The 22,493-nt window shown below is 41.3% G+C and overlaps 2 protein-coding genes across 7 annotated transcripts in view; one reads left to right on the forward strand and one right to left on the reverse strand.

Moving 5' to 3' along the window:
* rgsl1 (regulator of G protein signaling like 1) overlaps positions 1 to 8,407 on the reverse strand; it is a 30,312-nt gene extending 21,905 nt beyond the window's left edge. For 2 of the 5 annotated variants that reach the window (XM_029750687.1, XM_029750686.1), the window contains exons 1-5: positions 7,769 to 8,407; positions 7,507 to 7,586; positions 7,253 to 7,327; positions 6,721 to 6,850; positions 67 to 165 (exon numbers count right to left, since the gene is read on the reverse strand). In XM_029750687.1, the coding sequence (XP_029606547.1) occupies positions 67 to 165; positions 6,721 to 6,850; positions 7,253 to 7,327; positions 7,507 to 7,586; positions 7,769 to 7,802 (418 nt within the window). In that variant the 5' untranslated portion in view covers positions 7,803 to 8,407. Of the gene's footprint in view, positions 1 to 66; positions 166 to 2,166; positions 2,346 to 3,823; positions 4,576 to 6,720; positions 6,851 to 7,252; positions 7,328 to 7,506; positions 7,668 to 7,768 lie in introns of those variants that run through there. The other 3 variants (XM_029750690.1, XM_029750688.1, XM_029750689.1) reach the window with 3 other exon arrangements.
* Positions 8,408 to 8,536: 129 nt separating this feature from the next.
* Positions 8,537 to 14,323, forward strand: LOC115192323 (glutamine synthetase). Of its 2 annotated transcripts, none has more exons than XM_029750691.1 (7): positions 8,537 to 8,671; positions 9,287 to 9,475; positions 10,129 to 10,290; positions 10,533 to 10,679; positions 11,773 to 11,900; positions 13,120 to 13,319; positions 13,530 to 14,323. In XM_029750691.1, the coding sequence occupies exons 2-7, from the start codon at positions 9,310 to 9,312 to the stop codon at positions 13,846 to 13,848; spliced, it is 1,122 nt and encodes a 373-aa protein (XP_029606551.1). In that variant the 5' UTR covers positions 8,537 to 8,671; positions 9,287 to 9,309; the 3' UTR covers positions 13,849 to 14,323. The 2 variants fall into 2 exon arrangements, with proteins under 2 accessions (XP_029606551.1, XP_029606553.1); XM_029750693.1 differs by having other exon boundaries at positions 8,577 to 8,671; positions 9,296 to 9,475.
* The last annotated feature ends 8,170 nt before the right edge of the window (positions 14,324 to 22,493 follow it).

Consider the following 22,493-nt stretch of genomic DNA (forward strand, 5'->3'; position numbering starts at 1 on the left):
TGAGTAATGCCACTTCATAGGCCAGGAATACACACACACACACACACACCAACACCAGTTACCTACCACAAGTGCCCTTGATGAATGTGCTGAATCGCCTCATCCCTCTCCCGCTCCCAATGCATCTCCTCAGTAGCCACTGGTCTGCTGTCGTCCATTTCAACACTTTAACCAACAAGAATCTCAAATTAGCATTGTACAGTAGTGACCTTACTCTGAATCTGTCAGCAGGGTTTTCACACAGACCTTTATGGAATTGACAGTAAACACATGTGCCATAAAGATACGGCGGATTGGGCAGGGAAGCGAACTCGTTTCCCCCCCCCCCCCCCCCACACTGGCCCATTTTTTTTCCATTGAGGCCCCGATTATTAGCCAGATAATGATTAAAAAAACAAGTTAGACAGGCCCACTTGGCTAAAAATAGACCAGCCCATCTTGCATTTGCCTGAAATGCCAGATGGCCAGTCCACCCCTGGTGGGAGGCAGATATAAAAAAAAACAAGCAAAGTTTATTAAATGACTCAGGTTTTCTTGTTTGTAAAAGGTTAAAAGAAAAGTTTACCCAAAATCCTGGAATTCCCAAGTGATTCCATACATTGAAACTAATTCAGTGGAGTTGGCCCTTTCCTCTCTCTCTCCCTGCAGTGCTGTACTGAAACAGCTGTAAAAATGGGTCACGTGACTCATGACATTGCTGGATGCAGGTCTCGCTCTGCTCCATTGCCAGTTCATGATTCATGATTCAGAAATCTGTGAAGTGTGGACAAATTTGTTGTTTTATTGAAAGCGTACGGCCGAATTAGCTATTTAAAAAAAAAAAGTACTCTTGGTTTTAAGTCAGTAAATGTGTACTTTTCCACCTAAAACATTTGCGATAATTTTATATACTTATTTTATGTAGCCGACTGCCACAGCAGCGGAGATGGGTAACAACTGTGCATGTGCGCTATATATAGTTTTTCTTTTTAAATGTAGTGTTTTGTGGAGATTACTGTAGTATTTACTACAGTGTTTCTTTGCGGATAATACTGTAGTATTTACTATAGTGTTCTACAGTTTACTACAAATGTATTGAGTAAGAACTACAAATGATCGCGGGATACTACAGTGTGTAGTATAGTATTCTACAGTATACTACAAAATTCTATAGTAAGTACTGCAGTATTTATTCTATAGTAAACTACAATTTTCTCATGTGGGTATTTTTTGGGCAGAGAAGTGAAGACCACCTTACACATTAGTTAAACAAAGTAAACAACAACCTACGAACATGTCTGACGATGAAATACTTGTGAGTGATGAAGAAAACTACTGGAGGGCAGTGGCGATTTTAGCATGTAAATCTTGGTGGGGCAAACAAACAAAAAGTGGGATGCATGCCAACAAAGCCACTACACAACACATGAATTGCACTATAACGGTGACAAACGGTGCCCACAAACTGTTAGGGCCTACATAAAGCTTTCCCAACAGCAGAGACCCAACAGCAGTCCCAAAACCTTACCACTGCTACACCTGGCTATCAGCGGAGCCTTGTCTGGCAGCAAAACAGTTCATTCAGCCACATTTATCATTCCAGTGTTTTAATTGCTATATTGTATTTACTTCGCCACCATGGCCTATTTATTGCCTTTACCTCTCCTATCTCACATTGTATATAGACTTATTTTTCTACTGCATTATTGACTGTATGTTTGTTTTACTCCATGTGTAACTCTGTTGTTATGTGTCGAACTGCTTTGCTTTATCTTGGCCAGGTCGCAGTTGTAAATGAAAACTTGTTCTCAACTTGCCTACCTGGTTAAATAAAGGTGAAATAAAAAAAATTGTGCTGCCTTTTAAAAAAACATAGCAGATTTGGCTGACTTGTTTAACAAATGTGTTTTCCACTGACAATTGAGATGCACAAACTATGGCATAAGGGCACGACAAGCAGATAAGAGGCAATCCGTAATTTCAATTAAGACATTAATGAGCGAGCAACGGACATAGTCAATATAGCTATCTGTTCAGCACTTTTGAAATGTACAGCGACAGAATTCAGAACAGCTTACTACACAACATACACTTAGTACTACATTCTTAACTACAGTATACATATCTCCCTTGCATATTACATTGTTTATGCAGAAGCATAACGTTACAAGACATTTTTGGACTCACCTTGTTCTGTGCTCACTTAAACAGGAAGGTGGCGCTGAGGTCCATTGTGGGAAAATTTTGTCCTCAAACTTTGTCATCAAAGTCACTGGATTTATGGTGGAAACTCGGGGGAAAAAAACAGCCATTGAATAGCAGCCTAGTTGTTTCTTTGCAATGCTTGCAGTTAGCCACTGATTCCATCCAAACCACTCATTGTTGAATTTGCGATTTCCAACTTGTTATGTAATGTTTATGTCCAATGGTCGATGAGCACCGATATGTTTTATCTATAATTTCTCTTAATTATTTCTCTTCATATAACAAGGATTAAAAAGGATTTGCCAGTAGATTGTCGACTTGATTCATGATGCCGACTGCTTGCTAAGATTTTGAAAGTAATATGTTGACATGATCAGTCCAATCAAAGCTACTGTACATATAACGTGATTTGATGTCATTTTATCTGTGGCCAATGACCTTAAGCCTTCTTGGAAGGGCTCTTCTAATGTAACTCTATGGCAGGACCCAAAGGGCTTAAATGTTCGATGTCTACCCTTACTCAGGACTTAGACTTGGCCTGTGACGTAATGTCCCCATGAGTGACAGAACACTGAGCCAATCATGGCGCAGTACTCCTATTTTCTGCTGGCTTGCCCCACCACCACAGAAAGCACTAAGCTAGGCTGAAACACCTGCATTTTTGAGCTACCATAATCAAGAAAACAAAAAAGAGGCCATGTTTGTATGCAGCTTTATTAACTCAATGACATTTTTTTGTTTGTTTACGTTGTTTGCAAACGTATATGTGACACGTATTAATGCCAAAATAACATGCAATATAGGCAAGCCCCCCCCCCCCAAAAAAAAAAAATATACATTTGTATTAGATTTTTTTTTTGCTAAAAATGTGGGGCTCAAAACAGAGCCCCACCTGCACTGAATGACGGGTCGCCACTACTGGAGGGGAACCGATGGTGTCTTCGAAACATATTTATTTGAGCCTGAGTATTCGGACGAAGAATTTAGGAAAATTGAGCTTTAGATTGCCACTGCGGCCACTCTAGCCACCGAAGCTGTAGCAACAGCTAGACCACAGCCCCAACCCATCCCCAGGATCAACATAGTCTGGTGCTGCAGTTGAGGCAATTGCGCTCCAATACCGACAGATGAGGAATGTTTGTGCTGCAGATCATTTGAATACGTGACTACAATTCTTAAAAAATGGATCAACGCAATGATGATGATGTGCAGTTAGATTACTTTTGCTGCCCTTGATTTTTTTTTTTCTTATTTCAAAAACGAATTGGAGAACACAACGCTGTTCCAGCTGGGCAATTATCCAACGAGTAACGTTAAGTAGCTAAACTTTACTTTATTTAATGATCGGTTATCGTAAACTTCTATGAGCGGGACAGATAGTGGGTTTATGTCTTCACATTATCCCAAAACACTGTATAGCATGTGTTTATTTATCACCATGTTTTTTGGATATTCTATTCTGCAATGTAAGGTGACACAATGTCTATTGTCTCTCAACCCCCCCTGTCATAAATACCTAGGGCACATATGCTAACCTCTAGAGCGCCTAGGCCCTCTACATGATATGGTGCAAAGGTAAAAATACAAGAACACCTCAAACTTCAAAGATCAGGCTAAACTACATACTGTACCTACGCACCCTTGCGTCGTCGCTTTTTAAGCGTGCCTTTGTATATTGGAAGTACAGTAGCAACAGCTGTATATTTTAGTATTCTTCGGTTTTCTGCCCCCATAATTTCTGTCTGCATATCTCGCTCATATGCATCGTTGCTGAAGTGGTTGCTACACACATGCAGCGACGCACGGTTGGCTGCTGGAGAATTTACATCATATTTACTATTTCAAATTACTACTAACCATCTTCTGCATATCTATATTTTATCGGAAAACAGTTACATTTGGGGCCTTCTTCCATTGATTTCCTGTATATAGTGCAGCCAGGGACCGAACACCAACTTGCTCTCATCTCTTTTTCTTAACAAATTTTACCAGAGGCTAACTCTATCATCACACACACACACTTTGTTTTAATCCGTGAGGTCAAACCAAGCTCCATATAAGGACATATCATGACGTTTCTATGTAGCAGGGTGTCCTCGCACATGAGCAGTAATCTCCTTCTGCTGTGGCAGTCAGCTACATAGAGTAATAATCTAAAATAATAGCAAATGTTTTAGGTGGAAAAGTACACATTTTCTGAATCAAAACCAATAGTACATTTGACAAAAATAGCTAATTCGGCCGTACGCTTTCAATAAAACAACTAATTTGTATAAACTTTGCGGATTTCTGAATCAGGAATTCACCGGCAACAGAGCAGAGGCCTGCATCCAGCAACGTCACGAGTCGCGTGACCCGTTTTTACAGCTGTTTCAGTACATCACTACAGGGAGAGAGAGGAAAAGAGAGCAAACTCCACTGAATTTGTTTAAATGTATGGAATCACTCGGGAGTTTCTGGATTTTGGGTAAACTTCTCCTTTTAATGTAAGCGTCTCAATACAGTTGTATACAATGGGGCATTTGGGTGAAGCCCATGGGAAATTACAAAGAAAAGTTTGAGTTTGAAAAGTACTGTAAACTGCTGTTAAATTGAATGTTAATCATGTCAGCACGAGTTAACAAATGTGTTACTCTTTCTATGGAGTTTATAATGTAAGCTTAAAATGCCAACGGGAAAGTACTGTTTACTTATAATAATAACCTGCAACCAACTTCCCCGAAAACTCTCAACCACACCCCAAAAACATTGTCAAAACTGCACGGTCACAAAGTAGTTGCTCTCACACAAATAGACTACAGTAACAACAAACTCCACACAGGGCCTTCAGGACAAATACTTCATCACTTTCTTCTTCTATGATATAATGGCGGTCAGCAAACAAACGTTAAAAGGTGCCGCCACCTACTGCGGTTGAGTGTGTGGTCAATCACAGTTTACAACATTTCTAAATCCTTCTACCTAACTCAGTACTTCGGGGAAAATAAAAACGAGCCCTACTAACTTCCAATAGACCCGCCCCCATCCCCAAAATCCCTTCTGAACCCCCCCAACCCCAATGACCCTACACATCCATCTTTCCCTCTCTTCAACATACTTACAACAATATAACACATGCTCCACTGTTTTACCAACCATACACTCCAGACACAAACCATTCACATGCTTGCCAACCAGATATAATGATGAATTCAATGTACAATGTCCTAAGCGCAATCAAGAAAACCCCACCTCTTCCTTCCTAATCTGACCTTTGAATCTTGGTCCACCAACCTTTCTTTGGAGGGCATCATATCAATGATATCTTGTTTCAAAGCTTTTGGCTAACTCGTCTACATTTTCCTTCCCTTTCACACCCGGAAGTGCTGGGACCCACTAGAATCTCCCTACTACACCCAGTCTCTCAATTATCCATCATAACATGAATACTTCCAATAGTAGGTCACTCCTATTCGATTTACCAGATGGTAGACTATTCAATACAGACAGCGAATCTGAGCATACTATAATTCTAACACATATGTCCTCCACCCACTGGAGGGCAACTACTATCACCAACAATTCAGCTGAATATACTGACAGTGCATCTGTTAGTCTTCTACATATCTGCACATCACATTCAGGGATGTAAACGCCCGCTCCTGTGCGCCCACTATCTGGGTCCTTGGATCCATCGTGAAAAGTGGTAAAAAAAAGCATAAAAACTTCTACCAATGTAATTGTCAACCAGTTTCCTTAGATCACTGACTTCTGACCAATCTTTCCTTTTTGCTACCAAAGTTAGATCAACAGGATCTGGGAGTAACCACGGAGGAACATCTGCTATACACCACAGAAGGGCCAACCTCCAACTCCCTCAAACCACTCATCAAAAGCTTTCCAACTGTCCAACCAAAACCACTGCCTACTAGTATTCCCAACAGTCATCTAGAACAGTAGCAGTGGGATGCTCAACCTCACATTCTTTCAACCTAATCCAACAAGCTAATGACCATTTTTTACGCCGTTTATCCAAAGGCATCTCACCTGCCTCCACTAGTAATGCGCATACAGATGTTGATTTAAATGCACCAATACATATCCTTAAAGTTATATACTGGATTCTGTCCAGCCTCTGAAGCCAAGTCTTCGCCGCGTCCATAAACTATACACCCGTAATCAAGTGTCCTCCTAAGCAGAGCTCTATAAATATCCATCAATGATTGTCTGTCAGCACCCCATTCATAACCAGAGACCGAGCACATAAGATTCACCGCTTTCTTACACTTTGTTTCAACATTCATGACATTATCTTTCCATGTATATCACTCATTGTACCCTTAACCCAAATATTTGTACTTAGAAACCTTCCCCATACTTTGTCACTTTCAACAGGTAAAGGGTACTTTTATACCATTTAGATTTTCATCACTAATAAGAGTCCACAGGGAAACACTGACCAAAACTATGGTTCCTTCCCTGTCACGTTTCTTTATGCTTTAGTTTTACAGTACCGCTGTCATACTGCAAAAAAATATATATAACTAATCGGATTACCTTCTGAATGATGGTTTGAGAACTCCAAGAATTCTTTACAGAGAGTGTAGTAATGGAACAACTCTGTTTCCTTGAACAAGGTGAAGCGATGAGCAGTCAACCACTTCTGAAATCCTCCTCTGTTCACCTCCTGTTGTCAAAAATAAGAATAGCATATAAATCATACAATTTTTTACAATGTATAACAAATTCAGGGGGTAGCCCTGACCAGGACTCGAACACAGGTCTAGCAACTATTAAGCCAACACCTTATCCTTTATGACAAGTGGTCTGAACCTCTTGCTTAGGTTGATAGGTGTTCAGTTAAGGTCGCTACAATATTAAATAAAAAATACCCAGGCCTACTGACTTCTTTTTTTCAAAATGAAGAAATTCATTTGTATTGTCTTTCTCATGGGTATGTAGAGTAAAAGTTCTGTTTTGAACTCTATTTGAACCCTATGGTTCAAATTTAAAAAAAGAATGAACAGCGAGTACTGTTTCATAAATGAACCACAGGAGGGCGCCATTCGTTAGGTTTTGGATTCTCTACCTGGCCTTGAAGTAGCTCAGGACAAGTTAACCATTTATTGTCCGACAGAAAGAAGAGAGGAGTTTGACCAAACACCTAGACAGAAAACAGATTGAAATGTGACATACATTCTGTGACAGTTATTTTATTCTACTCAGTTATGTTCTAGTATACATTCTGTTAAAGACATATTCTATTCCATTCTGTTCAGTTCTATTCTATTCTAAATTATGTGAAAGAGCTGTGTTCTATTTTATATCGCAGAAGGTGCTCACCGGTAGGTTCAGAAACGTGTTAAAGAAATCCACGAAAACGTCATTTTTCAAAAGATCTGACAGTCGGTCATCATCTCCACCTAAAATAGATACAAATGTGAACAAGTTGTGGTGTTGTTGGAAAAAAAAAATATATATAGGCCTACATTTTATAATGTTAAGTGGGTCATGTTAGGTTTCAGCAAATAATTCATAAGGAATGACATTGTGCAGTCTACCGGTATTATAGTATTTTGCTACTGTATTATTATGCAGAACATACCAGATGGTTTCAGTATTGATGAGTTGTTGGTCATTTTTATTCGTTCATTCTACAATACCTAAAAAAAGCAGGTTGTCTACCAGGCAGACTGTACCTTTATTCAGCCATGTCGTTTCACATACAGTCGCTCTATATCACCAATGACGTAATAATTTAATCTCAAAATCGTAACGTAAACCTGTATGAATTGTTACAATTCGTTACGTTGTTGGTTAATTGGCTTGTAAATCGGTAGGCTGTATTTTTTTCATTCTCGTTTCTTCCTCATAACAAATGTCCATCTCAGAATAAAATAGTACAGAACGTCCATATTTTAGCCAATAGAAGGCAAAGAACAGTCAAAGAGCATCATGGTCTTATTTTTCATCATTTAGGAACGTTTGTTCTTTAGAGGCACCACAACATAATTGATTCTAGGAATATTCCGTTTTCATTTCGTCAGGGGGCGTATTTTACTTTCATCATCGTTCTTAATAATTACCATATTATAGAAATTATTCCATGCATAATCTTTTTTCCCGTTTCATATTTTTTAAACAAATTATCATACTGTTCAAATAAAGAAACGTATTTGCGGTTTTGGTAAGGATAGTTATCGTTCCCTTAGGAAACAAAGAGTAGAGTCTTGAAATAAAGACTTGTTTTGAAGACTTGAATGAAACTCCACATTTTTCCGGACGACCAATGAACGCAAACCATGAGCTCCCCATCACCTGATCACGAAGGGATCACGTTCCTTTCTAGCCAATCTGAGGCGTGGGGGGGGTCATATCTCCCTTTTATAAATGCAACCGTTTGGATACATTTTGTGGTAGAGAATGAAAGAAAAACATTTGGAATTACACAGAACATTTACAGAAGGCTGTACCAGGCTTTTGATCCTAATTCCTTATTTGATATAAGGTCATTATTCCTAAACTATTTTAAAAGTTCTAGGAGCGGCTACGACAATTACATTGTGTATTTTTATCATATTGACTAATTGGTGTGCTGTTTCTCTTTATAGTTTCGCACCTCTTAGCCGAATTGTAGTGTATTCCATTTCTATTAGTTATATATTATTGTTGTTAATGTGGTATGTATGGATAGTGCGTGCCAGACGTGTTTGAATAGCATAACCTGGCGACAGAAACCATTGAGCTTTTATTTTCCATAATCGTAATCGGGCGTAAAACGGCATCAGTATTGTAACCTATTGTAAACTGTCATAGCAGCATGCTCGCTTACGTGCTTTATTGTAACCCGGACTGTTTTCTCTTGTGGAAAACGTTCATGAATTTAACTCGATATTGCAGGATGTTGATTGCGTTCTCATATCACACGTTGGTGTAATAGTAATTAGGTAAACTTACAAAACATCAGTTTTCAAATATTTTTGTTACGACGTAAGTTTGAGTAGATCAACTATTACTATAAATTACTGGGTGGGCATAATACAATAGTTGTGGGCCTCAAATGGATCAATTCTTAGAATCAAAAGCTTCAAGTGGATTCCAATTGATTGCTCTTTGTTCCAAGGTTTTCCAGGCGCTCATTGAAAAATGGCCACGTCAGAGAGTGCCAGTTTGAGTAAAACTGTGAAGCAGCAGTATATGGACCTTCCTCAGGGAGACAAGGTCCAGGCCATGTACATCTGGATAGATGGGACTGGAGAGGGGCTCCGTTGCAAGACCAGAACTCTGGATTCTGAACCCAAGACCATTGATGGTAAGATCTGACACTTGATTTACATTGATCTATGCCTGTTGAAATGGGTAATAAAAAAAACTTTTGTGCTACACCCAGTGTTTCCCTTAATGTTTCTTCAGCGGTGGTGGGGAGTGGGGTATTTTTGTGTAGTGTGAAGTTAATTTCTGATTTACTTTTGGACACTTCTCAAATGCACAAACATTTTATTATATTCTCTTCTGAAACTCGTCTGACAATTGTGGACATTTTCTCTTGATCTCAATGACATCACCAGCCAATTCTATATTAACCTAAACAATTATTAAATGCTTCTATTAATAGGGTTGGCTACACTTCCAGGATTACAAGATGACTAGTTACCTTGGTGTTTTCTCTGACAATCTGAGAAGCTGAGGAAGATTTGGAACTTGTTGCACTCATCTTAAAGGCGTATCTCGGCAGAAATTACTTTTTTTTTGGGTCGGAGTGGCGGAGACAACTTGCTAAGTTAATATAGATGACAGACTGGTCACACCCTTGTAACACATTGCTCAAAGAGCTCCAACAGTTACTTTTCAAATACAACATAAATTAAAAAATACGTGTTGCTTTGCCTAATAACCCTGAACCTAACGGGTATTTGAATCCCTGAGTTGCTCTAATCGCACGGTTCCCTCCCTCCCTCCCTCCAGATCTCCCAGAGTGGAACTTTGATGGTTCCAGTACGTACCAGTCGGAGGGCTCTAACAGTGATATGTACCTTATCCCTGCTGCCATGTTCAGAGACCCTTTCAGGAAAGATCCCAACAAACTGGTCCTGTGTGAAGTGCTCAAATACAACCGCAAGCCTACAGGTAAGCCTAAGCGGTAAAGTGACATTGGGGGTCATATTCATAGGAGCTCAAACATTTTAACTTTTGCAATAGAAAATGAAAATTAGCTTTATTGGATACATTTGGATAATATCACCCTGTTTTCTTCCATTTCATGCCTGCTGAACATGGCCCAGCTTAAGTATCTTATTGAACCCAGGCCCCATTGGCTCAGTGTAGCAGAAATGGTTTGAATGACCAATACAATGTTTGTTGCCCTCCAGAAACTAACCTCAGGCTGATGTGTAAGATGATCATGGAGATGGTAGAGAACCAGGTGCCGTGGTTTGGCATGGAACAGGAGTACACCATCCTGGGAACAGACGGACATCCCTTTGGCTGGCCTTCCAATGGCTTCCCTGGTCCACAAGGTTAGTTTGAGAGGTTAAGCTCTCTAGGGGGTGTGGGATGCTACCTGGCCAACATCCAGTGAATACTCATTATAAAAATTCATAAAACAGGTGTTATACATCAGTTTAAAGATTAACTCCTTGTTAATCCAACCAGTGTCAGATTTCAAAAAGGCTTTACGGTGAAAGCATACCATGCGATTATCTGAGAACAGCGCCCAGTAGACAAATCATTAAACAGTTACCAGCCAAGTAGAGGAGTTACACAAGTCAGAAATAGTGATAAAATTAATCACTTACCTTTGATCTTCATATGGTTGCACTCACAAGACTCCCATTTACTCAATATATTGTTTTGTTCGATAAAGTCCCTCTTTATATCCAAAAACCTCTGTTTTGTTCAATAATCCACAGGCTCAAAGGCAGTCAGACGAAAAATCTGAAAAGTATCAGTAAAGTTCGTAGAAACATGTCAAACGATGTTTATAATCAATCCTCAGGTTGTTTTTAGTCATAATAATCAATAACATTTCAACCGGACAATAGCTATATCAATATAAAAGGAAAACAAGAAAGGTGTGCACTCGGTCGTGCGCATGAAAAACCTCTGGGACACTGCAGTGTCCACTCATTCAAAGTGGTCTTACTCCCTCATTTTTCAGAATACAAACCTGAAACAATTTCTAAAGACTGTTGACATCTAGTGGAAGCCATAGGAAGTGCAATTTGAGTCCAAAGTCAATGGATACTGTAATGGCATTCAATAGAAAACTACTTCCTGGATGGATTTCTCAGGTTTTTGCCTGCCATATCAGTTCTGTAATACTCACATATATTATTTTAACAGTTTGGGAACTTTAGTGTTTTCTATCCAAATCTACCAATTATATGCATATCCTAGCTTCTGGGCCTGAGTAGCAGGCAGTTTACTTTGGGCATGCTTTTCATCCAGAGGTGAAAGTAGTGCCCCCTACCCTAGTGAGGTTAAGTTTAAATATAAAATGCCATTCATTAGCAGATTTTATCCATGGAAACTTTGTCTGTATATTCAACTAGAGTATTAAATGTTTAGCGTTTAAACTGTTGAGCCTGATGATGCAATGTTTTTGAACAGGGCCCTACTACTGTGGCGTGGGAGCAGACAAGGCGTATGGTAGAGATATCGTAGAAGCTCACTATAGAGCTTGTCTTTATGCTGGGGTTAAGATCTGTGGCACCAACGCTGAAGTCATGCCAGCTCAGGTAAGAACCACTTGACTATTCTACTGAACAAAAATATAAATGCAATGTTTTGAAAGATATTACCGAGTTAGTTCATATAAGGAAATCGGTCAATTTAAATAAACAAGGCCCTAATCTATGGATTTCACATGACCTGGAATACAGATAACTTTATAAAAAAAAGTGTAGATCAAAAAACCTGTCAGTATCTTGTGACCACCATATTGCCTCGTGCAGAGCGACACTTCTTCGCATAGTTGATCAGGCTGTTGATTGTGGCCTGTGGAATGTTGTCCCACTCCTCTTCAATGGCTGTGTGAAGTTGCTGTATATTGGCGGTAACTGGAACCCGCTGTTGTACACCTCAATCCATAGCATCCCAAACGTGCTCAATGGGTGACATGTCTGACTATGCAGGTCCTGGAAGAATTGGGATATTTTCAGCTTCCAGGAATTGTGTACAGATCCTTTCGACATGGGACCGTGCATTATCATGCTGAAACATGGGGTGGTGGATGAATGGCATGAGAATGAGCCTTGGGATAGGCATCTGTACATTCAAATTTCCATCGATAAAATGCAATTGTGATCATTGTTCGTAGCTTATGCCTGCCCATACCATAACCTCACTGCCACCATGGGGCACTGTTCACAACGTTGACATCAGCAAACTGCTTGCCAACGCGACGCCATACATGCGGTTGTGAGGCCGGTTGGACGTACTGCCAAATCTCTAAAACGATGTTGGTGGTGACTTATGGTAGAGAAAATAACTTTCAATTATCTGGCAACAGCTCTGGTTGGCATTCCTGCAGTTACCATGCCAACTGCACATTCCCACAAAACTTGAGACATCTGTGGCATTGTTGTGAGAACTGCACATTTTAGTGGCCTTTTGTCCCCAGCACAAGGTTGCACCTGTGTAATCATCATGCTGTTTAATCAGCTTCTTAATATACCACACCTGTTATCTTGGCAAAAGAGAAATGCTCACTAACAGGGATGTAAACAAATGTGCACAATTTGAGAAATAAGCTTTTTCTGCATATTGGAAGAGTTCTTGGATAAATGTTCAGCTCTTGAAACATGGGACCAACACTTTACATGTTGCATTTATATTTTTGTTCAGTATACAGATTAGGCCTAGAATTAGATTCTTCATGCAGGATTAGGCAAAATCTGTGTCCATGAAACTCTAAATATTCAAAATATCATCTCTCTGACTCTTATTGTCTTCCAGTGGGAGTTCCAGGTTGGGCCATGTGAAGGTATCAACATGGGTGACCACCTCTGGGCTGCTCGGTTCATCCTCCACCGGGTGTGTGAAGACTTTGGCGTCGTGGCCTCATTCGACCCCAAGCCCATCCCTGGGAATTGGAACGGCGCTGGCTGCCATACAAACTTCAGCACCAAGGAGATGAGAGAAGATGGTGGATTGAGGTAGGCATGGATTCAATTGTGCTGTAAACCCACTGCTCTATTTTTAAGGCCGGTTTTACTGAACAAATATTAAGCCTAGGCAAATGGCAATTCTCCATTGATAATGCTTCTTAGTTGAAGACTAAACTCAATCCAACCTGGGAAACCGGCATCATAAGGTTTTTAAGTAAAGTCTTTTTAGCAGTGGATTAACCCCTTCTATCCACACAGGGGCATCGAAGATTCGATTGAGAAGTTGGGAAGGCGACACCGCTACCACATCCGTGCCTACGACCCCAAAGGGGGGCTGGACAACGCCCGGCGCTTGACCGGTCACCACGAAACGTCCAACATCCACGAGTTCTCAGCCGGCGTGGCGAACCGTGGTGCCAGCATCCGCATACCCCGCTCGGTGGGTCAGGACAAGAAGGGCTACTTCGAGGACCGCCGCCCATCTGCTAACTGTGACCCATATGCAGTCACTGAAGCTCTGATACGCACATGTTTGCTCAGTGAAGAGGGGGAGGAACCTAAAGAATACAGCAAATGAACTAGATACTCTTTTGGTCTGAAATAATCCCCCTCCTGTCCTATTGAGCTACATCTCAAGTGTCATTCCAAGTACTGTTTTGTCTGTGGCTTTGTAAACCCCTTGCATATTACAATTCTTGACCATCCATGTATGGCTTGCTTTTTAACCCTTTTCATGGGAGAATCTTCGGCACATTCTGCAGTCTGTGCTCAGGGTAGAGTAGACCCCTACCTTTTGATCACTGCCAACATTGCCCTTTTTAATTGATGCTATGGACTTAATGATTCCAAACAGATGTCTGTTGGAGGGATAAATGTGTATGTATAGGTCTAGTTATGTGTATCAATTTGCTACTCATATTGTTTAACATGATTTACTAACCAAGATGCTGTAGCTGTTTGTATACTGTTCAAGTGGCCAGCTATGGTACTTATATTGCAAGTGACAGAACCTGTCTTTTTTGTAACATAAAAAAATTCTAATTTTACCATAATCTTTCTTGTTTGACTTTTAATAGTATGTGATTTTATATCACATTTATAAACTGAGCTATGGATGGCCAGTTATTGCACCCATGATATCAAAATTATAGTTAACAATGTTGAGGCAAATCTACTGAGTAAAACAAGCTTATTTTGGGTTCTGATGGGGTATGACAGTTGAACTAATCTCATGAGGCTTTTAAGTTAATCTTCAATAATCAATGGGGACATTAAGTACAAAAGTAGCTGTAGCAACTGCTGATTGCCCTTTTAACATTGCTGAACTGTAAACTGGCCTAGATCCCCCAAAGACCAGGCAAAGCAGAAGCGAGGGCACAGAGATTAATTTTGGTTTACAAGCAATATTCTGTAAGACTTTACTGTAAAGGTAACCTTGTCAGATCAACACTGAGGACGTCTACTTCTCAATTTAGACTTTAATCAGGAGCATAACCTTGGCTCAATCAACAATGTGATGGAAGTATGATTATATAATTTCCCTCCTGTCCTCTTCACTCAGCTGGTCAGATCTTTTAGGGCATCTTGAATTTACTAGTTTCACGAGACTGAATTAAATTAGCCTAACTTGTATATTGAGTGTTTAACAATTGAAATAAGATTGATGCATACTGAATACTCATGATGGCACAGACCAGAATTAATTTTCACTTGAATAGGTATCAATTTAACTTAATATCTGTATTTCAAAATGGCAAAGATTCAGTGAGGGAGGAAGTATCTGAAGACAATGGCCTGACCACACATTCTTGTCAGGTTTTTGCATATTTCTAGAGAAGCTTTGGCACAAATCACAATAGCCACACAAGGAATTGCACAACCAATTATTAGTATACTGAGAGAGCTTCCAACATCCATCCAATCACGTTCTGCTCTTGTAGATGACGACACACTTGGCAAGTAAGGGAAATACGTCTGTTTTGGGACCTTTAGCCTAGTTCTGCAGGCACAAATGAAGGAGGGGTGCCTGCCTGTTCCTGAGCCACCCTAAAGGCTGCAAGGCAAGGAAACCTGGAAACCAGCCACAGTGGAAACATCTTTCAAACTGTCTCTCACTTGGTTTAGATTTAAAGATACTTATCCAGGTTCAAGTGTTTTAATCATATTTATAAGTTTAGACATTACATAGGGCTGATGTGAAAATGTCCAGTATGCTATTTATCACTATACCTACTGGAAGGTGGTTGATATGTTTGTCATACATCTGATATAAGACAACTGGGAAATCGAGGTCAGATAATGACGTCACTGATCTTCAGGTCGGAAAGTTGGAATTCTAGAAACATAACCGAGTTTCCGACTTGGAGTTCGGAGTTGGATGATCGTTCAAATTATTTATGTTGAACGCGGCATCGATACCTACAGTGCATTCAGAAAGTATTCTGACCCCTTCCCTTTTTCCACATTTGGTTACGTTACAGCCTTGCCCTAAAGTCGATTAAATAACAATTCTCATCAATCTACACACTACCGCATAATGACAAAGCAAAAACAGGTTTTTAGAAATGTTTGCAAATGTAAATATAAAAATTAAAATAAATCCTTATTTGCATAAGTATTCAGACCCTTTGCTATGAGACTCAAAATTGAGCGCAGGGGTGCATCCTGTTCCCATTGATCATCCTTGAGCTGTTTCTACAACTTGATTGGAGTCCAACTGGAGTAAATTCAATTGTTTGGACATGATTTGGAAAGTCACATTTTTTATTTTACCAGGTAAGTTGACTGAGAACACATTCTCATTTACAGCAGCAACCTGGGGAGTTGTTACAGGGGAGAGGATAAATCAGCCAATTATAAGCTGGGGATGATTAGGTGACTGTGATGGTATGAGGCACAGCTTGGGAATTTTAGCCAGGACACCATGGTTAACACCCCTACTCTTACAATAAGTGCCATAGGATCTTTCATGACCTCAGAGAGTCAGGACACCTGTTTAATGTCCCATCTGAAAGATGGCACTCTACATAGGGCAGTGTCCCCAATCACTGACCTGGGGCATCAGAATATTTTTTTAGACTAGAGGAAAGAGTGCCTCCTACTGGCCATCCAACACCACTTCCAGCAGCATCTGGTCTCACATCCAGGGACTGACCAGGACCAACCCTGCTTAGCTTCAGAAGCGAGCCAGCAGTGGGATGCAGGGTGGTATGCTGCTGACATACGAAATTGTCTATAGAAGTTCTCACATTTGAAAGTGCATGTCAGAGAAAAATCAACCCATGAGGTCAAAGGAATTGTCTGTAGGGCTCCAAGACAGGATTGTGTTGAGGCACAGATCTGGGGAAGGGTACCAAAACAATTCTGCAGCATTGGAGGTCCAAGAACACAGTGGCCTCCATCATTCTTAAATGGAAGAAGTTTGGAACCACCAAGACTCTTCCTAGAGCTGGCCGCCTGGCCAAACTGAGCAATCGGGAGAAAAGGGCCTTGGTCAGGGAGGTGACAAAGAACCTGATGGTCACTGACAGAGCTCTAGAGTTCCTCTGTGGAGATGGGAGAAACTTCCAGAAGGACAACCATCTCTGCAGCACTCCACCAATCAGGCCTTTATTGTAGAGCGGCCAGACGGAAGCCACTCCCCAGTAAAAGGCACATGACAGCTCACTTGGTGATTGACTAAAGACAACTAAAGGACTCTGACTAGATGTCGACCGATTATTTTTATTAAAAAAAATATATATATATATTTCACCTTTATTTAAACAGGTAGGCTAGTTGAGAACAAGTTCTCATTTACAACTGCGACCTGGCCAAGATAAAGAAAAGCAGTGCGACACAAACAACAACAGAGTTACACATGGAATAAACAAACATACAGTCAATAATACAATACAAAAAGTCTATATACAGTGTGTGCAAATGAGGTAGGGTAAGGGAGGTAAGGCAATAAATAGGCCATAGTCGCAAAATAATTACAAGATAGCAATTAAACACTGGAGTGATAGATGTGCAGAAGATGAATGTGCAAGTAGAGATACTGGGGTGCAAAGGAGCAAAATAAATAAAATAAATAACAGTATGGGGATGAGGTAGTTGGATGGGCTATTTACAGATGGACTATGTACAGGTGCAGAGATCTGTGAGCTGCTCTGACAGCTGGTGCTTAAAGTTAGTGAGGGAGATATGAGTCTCCAGCTTCAGTGATGTTTGCAGTTCATTCCAGTCATTGGCAGCAGAAAACTGGAAGGAAAGGCGGCCAAACAAGGAATTGGCTTTGGGGTGACCAGTGAAATATACCTGCTGAGATAAGGGGGAACTTTACCTAGCAGGGTCTTATAGATGACCTGGAGCCAGTGGGTGGGTTTGGCGATGAGTATGAAGCGAGGGCCAGCCAACGAGAGCGTACAGGTCGCAGTGGTGGGTAGTATATGGGGCTTTGGTGACAAAACGGATGGCACTGTGATAGACTATCCAATTTATTGAGTAGTGTATTGGAGGCTATTTTGTAAATGACATCGCCGAAGTCGAGGATCGGTAGGATAGACAGTTTTACGAGGGTATATTTGGCAGCATGAGAAAGATGCTTTGTTGCGAAATAGGAAGCTGATTCTAGATTTAATTTTGGATTGGAGATGCTTAATGTGAGTCTGGAAGGAGAGTTTACAGTCTAACCAGACGCCTAGGTATTTATAGTTGTCCACATACTCTAAGTCAGAACCGTCCAGAGTAGTGATGCTGGACGGGCGGGCAGGTGCAGGCAGCGATCGGTTGAAGAGCATGCATTTAGTTTTACTTGTATTTAAGAGCAGTTGGAGGCTACGGAAGGAGAGTTGTATGGAATTGAAGCTCGTCTGGAGGGTAGTTAACACAGTGTCCAAAGAAGGGCCAGAAGTATACAGAATGGTGTCGTCTGCGTAGAGGTGGATCAGAGACTCACCAGCAGCAAGAGCGACATCATTGATGTATACAGAGAAAAGAGTCGGCCCAAGAATTGAACCCTGTGGCACGCCCATAGAGACTGCCAGAGGCCCGGACAACAGGCCCTCCGATTTGACACACTGAACTCTATCAGAGAAGTAGTTGGTGAACCAGGCGAGGCAATCATTTGAGAAACCAAGGCTGTTGAGTCTGCCGATGAGGATGTGGTGATAGACAGAGTCGAAAGCCTTAGCCAGGTCAATGAATACGGCTGCACAGTTTTGTTTCTTATTGATGGCGGTTAAGATATCGTTTAGGACCTTGAGCGTGGCTGAGGTGCACCCATGACCAGCTCTGAAACCAGATTGCATAGCGGAGAAGGTGCGGTGGGATTCGAAATGGTCGGTAATCTGTTTGTTGTCTTGGCTTTCGAAGTCTTTAGAGAGGCAGGGTAGGATAGATATAGGTCTGTAGCCGTTTGGGTCAAGAGTGTGTCCCCCTTTGAAGAGGGGGATGACCGCAGCTGCTTTCCAATCTTTGGGAATCTCAGATGACACGAAAGAGAGGTTGAACAGGCTAGTAATAGGGGTTGCAACAATTTCAGCAGATAATTTTAGAAAGGGTCCAGATTGTCTAGCCCGGCTGATTTGTAGGGGTCCAGATTTTGCAGCTCTTTCAGAACATCAGCTGACTGGATTTGGGAGAAGGAGAAATGGGGAAGACTTGGGCAAGGTACTGTGGGGGGTGCAGTGCTGTTGACCGGGGTAGGGGTAGCCAGGTGGAAAGCATGGCCAGCCATAGAAAAATGCTTATTGAAATTCTCAATTAGAGTGGATTTATCGGTGGTGACAGAGTTTCCTATCCTCAGTGCAGTGGGTAGCTGGGAGGAGGTGCTCTTATTCTCCAAGGACTTTACAGTGTCCCAGAACCTTTTTGAGTTTGTGTTGCAGGAAGCAAATTTCTGCTTGAAAAAGCTAGCCTTGGCTTTTCTAACTGCCTGTGTATATTGGTATCTAACTTCCATGAAAAGTTGCATATCATGGGGGCTGTTCGATGCTAATGCAGAACGCCACAGGATGTTTTTCTGTTGGTTTAGGGGAGTCAGGTCTGGAGAGAACCAAGGGCTATATCTGTTCCTGGTTCTACATTTCTTGAATGGGGCATGCTTATTTAAGATGGCGAGGAAGGCATTTAAAAAAAATAACCAGGCATCCTCTACTGAAGGGATGAGGTCAATATCCTTCCAGGATACCCGGGCCAGGTCGATTAGAAAGGCCTGCTCGCTGAAGTGTTTCAGGGAGCGTTTGACAGTGATGAGTGGAGGTCGTTTGACCGCTGACCCATTACAGATGCAGGCAATGAGGCAGTGATCGCTGAGATCTTGGTTGAAAACAGCAGAGGTGTATTTAGAGGGCAAGTTGGTTAGGATGATATCTATGAGGGTGCCCGTGTTTACGGCTTTAGGGTGGTCCCTGGTAGGTTCATTGAAAATTTGTGTGAGATTGAGGGCAACAAGCTTAGATTGTAGGATGGCCGTGGTGTTAAGCATGTCCCAGTTTAGGTCACCTAGCAGCACGAGCTCTGAAGATAGATGGGGGGCAATCAGTTCACATATGGTGTCCAGAGCACAGCTGGGGGCAGAGGGTGGTCTATAGCAGGCGGCAACGGTGAAAGACTTGTTTTTAGAGAGGTGTATTTTTAAAAGAAGAAGTTCAAATTGTTTGGGTACAGACCTGGGATAGTAGGACAGAACTCTGCAGGCTATCTCTGCAGTAGATTGCAACACCGCCCCCTAAGGCTGTTCTAGCTTGTCTGAAAATGTTGTAGTTAGGGATGGAGATTTCAGAGTTTTTGGTGGTCTTCCTAAGCCAGGATTCAGACACGGCTAGGATATCTGGGTTGGCAGAGTGTGCTAAAGCAGTGAATAAAACAAACTTAGGGAGGAGGCTTCTAATGTTAACATGCATGAAACCAAGGCTATTACGGTTACAGAAGTCATCAAAAGAGAGCGCCTGGGGAATAGGAGTGGAGCTAGGCACTGCAGGGTCTGGATTCACCTCTACATCACCAGAGGAACAGAGGAGGAGTAGGATAAGGGTACGGCTAAAAGCTATGAGAATTGGTCGTCTAGGACAACCGGAACCGAGAGTAAAAGGAGCAGGTTTCTGGGGGCGATAAAATAGCTTCAAGGTATAATGTACAGACAAAGGTATGGTAGGATGTGAGTACATTGGAGGTAAACCTAGGCATTGAGTGATGATGAGAGAGATATTGTCTCTAGAAACATCATTGAAACCAGAAGATGTCATAGCATGTGTGGGTGGAGGAAATGAAAGGTTGGATAAGGTATAATGAGCAGGGCTAGAGGCTCTACAGTGAAATAAGACAATAAACACTAACCAGAACAGCAATGGACAAGGCATATTGACATTAAGGAGAGGTCGGTGAGTAGTGAGGTCGGTTGCGGTCACGGCGATTCAGACAGCTAGCCGGGCCTTGGGTAGCAAGTTGGCAGAAGATGGTCTGTTATTAGCCACCTCGTGCGTTTCCGTCGATAGATTAGTGGGGTTCCGTGTGGTAGAGGGGACCAATCCAATTGGCAAAATAGTTATAGTTATAGTGGCCCAAGAAAATTGGCCGATAGACCTATTCAGATAGGAGCCGATAAGACAGCTAACGATTAGCTGGCGCAGATAGGAGTTCAGGTTACGTCGTGACGGAGGGGCCAGTTGGATAACTCCCTCGGGCAGATAACGTCGGTAGTCCAGTCGTGAAGGCCCGATGGGGCTCCACATCGGCAGTAAAACGGGTCCGGATAGGTGATTGTAGCCCAGGAGTGGCTGATGGAACTCTTCAGCTGGCTAGCTCCGGAATAATTGATGTTAGCTCCGGGACCGACGTTAGCCAATAGTCACTCGGATAGCAGCTAGCTAGCTGCAAGATCCAGGTGTAAATGTCCAGAGCTTGCGTTAGAAATCCGGGGATATGGAGAGAAAATAGGTCCGGTATGCTCTGGTCTGAGTCGCGTTGTACAAAACTGGCGATAGCTTTTCGAGCTAAGGGATAGCTGATGACCGCCAACCGTGGTTAGCTGAATTCTAACGTTAGCTAGTGAACTAGATAGATGGGGGGCAATCAATTCACATATGGTGTTCAAGGCACAGATGGGGGCAGAAGGTGGTCTATAGCAAGCGGCAATGGTGAGAGACTTGTTTCTGGATTATGATTTTTCAACGCCGATACTGATACCGATTATTGGAGGCCCAAAAAACCCGATACCGATTAATCTGCCGATTTGTATGTTTATTTGTAATAATGACAATTACAGCAATATTGAATGAACAATGAACACTTATTTTAACTTAATATAATACATAAATAAAATCTATTCAGTCTCAAATAAATAATGAAACATGTTCAATTTGGTTTAAATAATGCAAAAACACAGTGTTGGAGAAGAAAGGGAATGTGCAATATGTGCCTTGTAAAAAAGCTAACGTTTAAGTTCCTTGCTCAGAACATGAGAACATATGAAAGCTGGTGGTTCAATATTCCCAGTTCTTCAATATTCCCAGTTAAGAAGTTTTAGGTTGTAGTTATTATAGGAATTACGACGTGTCGACTATTTCTCTCTATACCATTTGTATTTCATACACCTTTGACTATTGGATGTTCTTATAGGCACTTTAGTATTACCAGCCTAATCTCGGGAGTTGATAGGCTTGAAGTCATAAACAGAGCTGTGCATCAAGCATTGTTAAGAGCTGTTGGCAAACGCAGTAAAGTACTGTTTGAATGAATGGTTACGAGCCTGCTGCTGCCTACCACCGCTCAGTCAGAATGCTCTATCAAATATCAAATCATAGACTTAATTATAATATAATAAACACAGAAATACGAGCCTTTGGTCATTAATTTGGTCAAATCCGGAAACTATCATTTGGAAAACATTCTTTCAGTGTAATACAGAAACGTTCCGTATTTTATTGAACCCTAAATCTAAATATTTCTGTTACATTGCACAACCTTCAATGTTATGTCATAATTATGTAACATTCTGGCAAATTAGTTCACAGTTAGCAACGAGCCAGGCGGCCCAAACTGTTGCATATACCCAGACTCTGCTTGCACTGAACGCAAGAGAAGTGACACAATTTCCCTAGTTAATATTGCCTGCTAACATTCATTTCTTTTAACTAAATATGCAGGTTTAAAAAATATACTTCTGTGTATTGATTTTAAGAAAGGCATTGATGTTTATGGTTAAGTACATTTGTGCAACGATAGTGCTTTTTTCGATAA

The sequence above is a fragment of the Salmo trutta genome, chromosome 4, assembly GCF_901001165.1.
Source record: "Salmo trutta chromosome 4, fSalTru1.1, whole genome shotgun sequence".
NCBI classification, from domain to species: domain Eukaryota; kingdom Metazoa; phylum Chordata; class Actinopteri; order Salmoniformes; family Salmonidae; genus Salmo; species Salmo trutta.